This window comes from Apium graveolens, chromosome 2, assembly GCF_009905375.1.
Source record: "Apium graveolens cultivar Ventura chromosome 2, ASM990537v1, whole genome shotgun sequence".
Lineage (NCBI taxonomy): Eukaryota > Viridiplantae > Streptophyta > Magnoliopsida > Apiales > Apiaceae > Apium > Apium graveolens.
This window is the reverse complement of record NC_133648.1, coordinates 15,177,900-15,186,050: the sequence shown is the minus strand read 5'-3', so window position 1 is coordinate 15,186,050 and position 8,151 is coordinate 15,177,900. Positions and strand designations below refer to the sequence as shown.

General features: G+C 36.5%; 1 protein-coding gene across 1 annotated transcript; it reads right to left on the bottom strand.

The window, feature by feature from the left end:
• Nucleotides 1–2,772: 2,772 nt before the first annotated feature.
• On the bottom strand, nt 2,773–5,235 carry LOC141685786 (uncharacterized). Its single transcript, XM_074490873.1, has one exon. It carries the CDS (start codon nt 5,233–5,235, stop codon nt 2,773–2,775), a length of 2,463 nt encoding a protein of 820 aa, XP_074346974.1.
• Between the last annotated feature and the right edge of the window lie 2,916 nt (nt 5,236–8,151).

The following is an 8,151-nucleotide window of genomic DNA, read 5'->3' as shown; positions in this document are numbered from 1 at the left end:
ACATTTCAGAAAAGATTTTGAGATAAAATAAATTAAAACTAGGTTTTATAAATGAAAACATGTTGGTTATGAACTGGAATCGGGTTTCTCAGAACACGCCGAGATTCTGCAGAATCCGGCGAGCTCCCAAAATCCGCTGATTCCAATTCGACCCCCAAATAACCCCGTTTTTCATGGTTTTCAGAGGAAACTCATTCCGCATCTTTCCAGAACTACATACAAGTTATAAATCAACATCAACAAAGCCTGTAATTCAAAATCCGGTGAAACCAATAAGAATTCCGATGAACTCGACCCGAATCCGATGAACTCAATTAAGCACTGTCCAACAATCATCTGTTGCATTCATATATACCAATCGAGTCTAAATTTAACAAGGAACATTATGCAATCATCAAAAACAACTGATAACTCTTAGGGCAGAAACACCTATTTCTTGAACTCCAAATTAGTAATTCGAGAATTAAAACCCTAATTTAGTAACTCGAGAATGAAACATCAATTTGAACATGTTATTGAACTCCAAATTAGTCATATAATATAGCAAAATGACCATGCACTACACCAAAATCTCATTCACACAACTGTCATGAGACAACGGTTCAAAATATACCCGTTGTCCCAAAAAATCAAACCACGGGGTTTTCTTCGCTATGAAAAAACAGTTGTCTTGCTTTCCATCCGACAACGTTTATAGAGGTTTTTGCACACTATTGTCTAAGCTTTTCGATTTGACTTATTTAGACAACTGTGATTTCATGGACTGTTGTTTATGACTATTTTAAACAAGCGTGAACCAATGTTGTATGTCCAAAAACTCATTCTATCTTAAGACAACTGTTATTTTACGAGCTGTTGTTTGTAACCCTTTTACATAATGTTGCATGCATGTTGTATGTACAAAAATTCATTCCATCTTAAGACAACAGTTTTTGACAAGTCTGTTGTCTAATTTAGACAATGGTTTACTAAAACTGATATCTTAGACTCTATCAAACAATAGATTTAAAATACCATTGTAGAAAGCAAAGTTCATAGACAATGGTTATTAACATTATGGGATAATAGAGGTTCATACAACAGTTTACTGATTAGCAAAAGAAACCGTTGTCTATACAGCAAAGATGGAAAAAAAAATTGACTTGCACATATTACAAAGGTCCAACCAACAACAAAGTAGAGATCCTCAATCAAAATTGAAAGCCATTCCTCAAAATTGGCAAACCATACACTTTCAATTAAACAAGACAGAGATTTCAAATTACATTGTTCCATATATACAAGACAGAGTTGTTTAGTAGTGAATATTACAATGAAAATGGAAACACAATCCTTGTTTACTGCCTTTGGTAACATGCATGCTGCTTAGCCATAATTTTGCACGCCTTGACAACCGCCGTATGCTGGTAATTCTGCATAAACACAAAAACAAGTGATCAACATTAATTTGCACAAGTTTGATGTGGAAAATTTTATAATTTATCCTCTGCAGTAGATAACATATCTCCAAGCCCTGTTTCTGCAGTAGAAGCTAGCCATACTTGTATGTCCGCCGAATGATTATTTTTGCTATGATAAAATCATCATCTATTATAAGAAGAGCATCAACCAGCAGCATTCACAAATTGAAAACTCAGTCAACTAGATGATGATTTTATCACGGCAAAAGTAATCTCATCAAGGGGTTCACGAGCAGTACACATGGATAATGGGAGCTTCACCTACAAAAAGAATAAAGTGAGCGGTACATGGACTCAAGTATCTATAAATAATTATATATATTACCACTATGGAAGTTGAATCCATTCTTCTTCCTCTCGCATATAGCTAGTATTTTCATCGTCCAGTTCATCAACATTCGGGAACACGGGCAACTGCAGCTCATTCTCAAGTTCTATTTCTACAGAGCCTTCATTTTCATCATCACAGTGGTCATAAAAGTTCTTTTCCGGGACTTTCAACACCACAGACCAAAATTTTTCAAGAGTATCATCAATGTAGCAAACTTGCTTAACATGTTTCCCTAGAACAAAAGGATCATTTGAAAATCCTAATTTATTTAAATTAACCAATGTATATCCCAACTCATCAACCTTAACCCCTTTGTTCATATCTACCCAATTGCAACGAAATATAGGGACTCTAAAATTATTATAGTCTAGCTCCCATATACTTGTTATAACTCCATAATAGGTATGTGAAGTATGTTCAACAGATTTAAATTTTTCGGAAGGCATTAATGTATCTGCAACAACACAAACACCACTACACTGTACTTGTCTATTATTATCACGCTCCTTGGTGCTATAAATAACCCCGCTGATTTTATAACCACTAAACGTAGGAACATTCTTGTTAGGCCCTTCTGCCATCCACCTTATATCATCACCTATGCTATTATGGTCATGGAGCAATTCCGTCTCAATCTGTACAATAAAAAAAAAATTAAACAATTTTTTTAGGTCTGTGTTTTTATTTTTTATTGGATGTCTTCGACTTCTTATATTACTTGTCTGTATTGTTTTTAATCAGGACTACGTAACAAGGTAATAAACACATAAATAAAACTTACCTTTTTCCTGAACCATTCGGGGAATTGTTCATTCTGCTTGGTTTTTAGCCACACCTCGTCATTTTCATGCTGCTGGTATCTTAGCATTAAAGATGCCATATGTTCACTACAAGTAAAATCAATTGCTTCAATATATTTACCGAATTGCAGATAATGAGAAAATAACAAAATGCACACACACACACACATATGTTAGTAACTTACTCAAAATATTGCCTCATGTGATTGCTATTTTGCAGAACACATAAGTGTGCTAGATGCAATTCCTCTTTGCTTGGCTTGATCATTGTCGCACCAGATAAAGGTTTGCTTATTGCATTTTGCTCATGCCTATCATTTTTTGGCAAACCTATGGTAGCTTCTTCAAAATTGACCAAACGTTCAACGGCCTCTTCGGCAACATATGCCTCGGCAATACAACCTTCGGGATGAGCAGCATTTCGAACATATACTTTAAACGCCTTCATATATCTCTCAAAAGGATACATCCAACGTAGAAAGATTGGCCCGCAAAGCTTAACCTCTCTCACAAGATGAATTGAGAGATGGATCATGACATCGAAGAACGAAGGGGGAAAGTGTTTTTCCAGCTGGCATAATGTTTCCACCAACTGAGATTGCATATTTTTCAATTTATCTACATCGATGACTTTGCTGCAAATTGCCTTGAAGAAAAGGCAAAACCTTATTATTGTGCACCTGACTTTTTTGTGCAGTACCGACCGAATCGCAATTGGAAGCAAATGATGCAATATTGTGTGGCAATCATGAGATTTCATTCCAACAAGCCGAAGTTTTTCCATATTTACAAGATTCTTGATATTTGAACAAAATCCATCCGGTAACTTCATTTGAAGAAATGATGAGCAAACTACCTTCTTTTCAGCATTTGATAAGTTCCATGCAGCCAAAGGTACCTTCTCTTTCTTTCCGGGAGTTTTTGGCCTTAGCTCCATTCTTATTCCCATTTCTGCCATATCGAGACGGACTGACTCCCTATCTTTTGTCTTTCCGGGAATATTTAGCAAAGTTCCAAGTAAAGCCTCACATATATTTTTCTCGATGTGCATCACATCGAGAACATGCCTAACTGGCAAAAATTTCCAATACTCAAGTTGAAAGAAGATAGATAACTTCTTCCAAACTGGTCTAGCATCACCTTTCTTCCGTTTATGTTGGCGTTGTGTCTTACCAAAGACATGGTCCCTTAGATGTTGTACTCTTTCAAAAACCTGCTCACCAGTTAATGGAATAGGACCAGCACCTGTCTCAACGCTATTATCAAAAGCTGCCTTTTGATTTCTATACGGATGATGACGAGGCAACCACCTCCTATGCCTCATAACTACCGTCTTCCGATAGTGAACCAGCCTAGTAGCCTCTGTTTTATCAACACAAAGAATACAAGCATTATATCCTTTAACTACATGTCCCGACAAGTTCCCCAAGGCCGGATAGTCACTTATTGTCCATAATAATATGCCCCTAAGTACGAAAGACTCTTGTCTATATGCGTCGTACACTTGTTTCCCGCGCCACAACTCCTGCAGATCTTCAATAAGTGGTTGAAGGAACACATCTATATCATTTCCAGGCTCGGTCGGTCCTGATATTAACAAGCAAAGCATAATGTACCTTCTTTTCATACAGAGCCAAGGTGGAAGGTTGTAAACCGATAGCAAAACTGGCCAACTTGAGTGATCAGTACGGTTTCCACGAAAAGGATTGAAACCGTCGGCGGATAAAGCTAACCGGAGGTTTCTACTCTCCGATGCAAAATCAGGCCACTTTTGATCGACATCCTTCCATGTTTGCGAGTCTGCTGGATGCCTCATTTTACCATCTTGTTGTCGTTCGGTCTCATGCCAAGTCATGTCCTTCGCAATCGCTGGTGTATTGAACAAATTTCTTATTCTTGGTATCAAGGGGAAATACCATAAGACCTTAGCAGGGACTCCTTCTTGTTCTTCTCCTTTCTTATTCAGTTTCCATCTAGAGGCCTTACATATGCGACAAGTAGTCTCATCTTCATCTTGTGGCCCACGATATAGTAGACAATTATTCGGGCATGCGTGTATCTTATCATAACCCATTCCTAATGCACATAAGGTTTTCTTCGCTTCATTGAAAGAAGAAGGGACATTGTTGCCTTCTGGTAGCAAAGACCCAATCAATAATAGAACATCAGAAAAACATGAATCCGACATACCATGCTTCACTTTCAAGTTGAATAACTTAACCAAAGCTTTCATCTTAGTGTAATTCTCACAACCAGGATAAAGAGGTTCATGCTCACCTTTCACATGGTTGATGAAATCTGAAGAATCTGAAGAAAGAACATCATCATCGTCAGCTTCACCCATTCTTGTGCAGAATTGGTAATTAGAAGATACCGAGTTGTCACTTTCATCCAATACAGGACTTTCTACAATATTTGGCTCCCCGTGCCATATCCAGCGAGTATACGTTTCATCAATACCATTTTGAAACAGATGGTTTTTAACAATCCGAGCTTTCCAAGATTTGCTATGTGCGCACTTTAAGCATGGACAACTTATTTTGTCTTCGTTATATCCATTCTCAAAGGCAAACATAAGTAAATCGTCCACTCCATTCTCAAACTCTCTTGTTCTTCTATCAGCTTTTAACCATGACCTATCCATATTTTGATATAAAACAAGCTGCAAAAAGAAAGTGACATGATGGTCAAAAACAGAGCATATACTATTAAGCTTATGACTAACTACCAAAACAATTACAAACCCAAATTCCCAAATAACCAAAACTATTAAGCTTATGACTAACTACCAAACCAAAACAATCAGCAACAACTACATAATCTATTAGCAATTAGTAACTAATTAAGCTTATCACAAACCCAAATTCCCAATGTGCATCACTTCAAACAATTAATTGCAAAGGTGAGCTTGTGTTAGAGCTTAAACCACTGAAACAATGGAGGAACCCTAAAACACTAAAAAGATAATTTAGGTTACGGATTTACCTAAAATGGAGCCGCCACGAATCACGATGGAGAGTACAGGAGGGGATAAGATGAGGAGTAATGAATGACCTAATTTTGACTTCAATTATTATGTTCTCATTCAGACATAACAAAGCTCAATGATTGGGTTGTTAAAATTTTAAATAATCCTTAAATTATGTCCAAATAAAAATCCACTTATGGATAGTCATTTACAAAATTTATCGATGTTAATATCGACTTATTGTAGTCATGTACAAATTTTATCGGAAAATAATCAACTCTTCTTGTTCGTCTTTTTAACAGAAATCCGGTAAAAGCTGTAGTCCCTGACACGGGTACTACTACCCAGTTGACTTAATTAATTTCTGAAATGGATTTGTCAACGATCCAACCGTACGGATGTTAATATCGACTTAGTGTAGTCATGTACAGATTTTATCGGAAAATAATCAACTCTTCTTGTTCGTCTTTTTAACAGAAATCCGGTAAAAGCTGTAGTCCCTGACACGGGTACTACTACCCAGTTGACTTAATTAATTTCTGAAATGGATTTGTCAACGATCCAACCGTACGGATGTTAATATCGACTTAGTGTAGTCATGTACAGATTTTATCGGAAAATAATCAACTCTTCTTGTTCATCTTTTTAACAGAAATCCGGTAAAAGCTGTAGTCCCTGACACGGGTACTACTACCCAGTTGACTTAATTAATTTATAAAATGGATTTGTCAACGATCCAACCGTACGGATGTTAATATCGACTTAGTGTAGTCATGTACAGATTTTATCGGAAAATAATCAACTCTTCTTGTTCGTCTTTTTAACAGAAATCCGGTAAAAGCTGTAGTCCCTGACACGGGTACTACTACCCAGTTGACTTAATTAATTTCTGAAATGGATTTGTCAACGATCCAACCGTACGGATGTTAATATCGACTTATTGTAGTCATGTACAAATTTTATCGGAAAATAATCAACTCTTCTTGTTCGTCTTTTTAACAGAAATCCGGTAAAAGCTGTAGTCCCTGACACGGGTACTACTACCCAGTTGACTTAATTAATTTCTGAAATGGATTTGTCAACGATCCAACCGTACGGATGTTAATATCGACTTAGTGTAGTCATGTACAGATTTTATCGGAAAATAATCAACTCTTCTTGTTCATCTTTTTAACAGAAATCCGGTAAAAGCTGTAGTCCCTGACACGGGTACTACTACCCAGTTGACTTAATTAATTTCTGAAATGGATTTGTCAACGATCCAACCGTACGGATGTTAATATCGACTTAGTGTAGTCATGTACAGATTTTATCGGAAAATAATCAACTCTTCTTGTTCGTCTTTTTAACAGAAATCCGGTAAAAGCTGTAGTCCCTGACACGGGTACTACTACCCAGTTGACTTAATTAATTTCTGAAATGGATTTGTCAACGATCCAACCGTACGGATGTTAATATCGACTTATTGTAGTCATGTACAAATTTTATCGGAAAATAATCAACTCTTCTTGTTCGTCTTTTTAACAGAAATCCGGTAAAAGCTGTAGTCCCTGACACGGGTACTACTACCCAGTTGACTTAATTAATTTCTGAAATGGATTTGTCAACGATCCAACCGTACGGATGTTAATATCGACTTAGTGTAGTCATGTACAGATTTTATCGGAAAATAATCAACTCTTCTTGTTCATCTTTTTAACAGAAATCCGGTAAAAGCTGTAGTCCCTGACACGGGTACTACTACCCAGTTGACTTAATTAATTTATAAAATGGATTTGTCAATGATCCAACCGTACGGATGTTAATATCGACTTAGTGTAGTCATGTACAGATTTTATCGGAAAATAATCAACTCTTCTTGTTCGTCTTTTTAACAGAAATCCGGTAAAAGCTGTAGTCCCTGACACGGGTACTACTACCCAGTTGACTTAATTAATTTCTGAAATGGATTTGTCAACGATCCAACCGTACGGATGTTAATATCGACTTATTGTAGTCATGTACAAATTTTATCGGAAAATAATCAACTCTTCTTGTTCGTCTTTTTAACAGAAATCCGGTAAAAGCTGTAGTCCCTGACACGGGTACTACTACCCAGTTGACTTAATTAATTTCTGAAATGGATTTGTCAAAGATCCAACCGTACGGATGTTAATATCGACTTAGTGTAGTCATGTACAGATTTTATAGGAAAATATAAGATGTTTAAAATAAAGTCATCTTTTTAACGAAACACTGAACCGAATAAAAATCTTCTAATCGAAATTATTAACTAAACAATTGTAACAAAGTATGTCTAACAACAGTTTTTCAGACAAGATAATTTAATTTTTAAAAATTAAAATATATTAAAAGACATTACATACCGTTAGATTGAGGTACTATCTCAAATCAGCACCGTTCATTTGATTTTTCATTTCCCCCCAATCAAAAATTGTCTCCCACCTTGGCTTCGCGGTGTTTACTTTACCAGTTTACATTCACAATTTCATTTTTCATTTTCATTTTATCACACGCGACAACGGCGATCACAGGCGACAACGGCGATTACTCAACCTAGCATCACACGCGACAAGGGCGATTACTCAACCG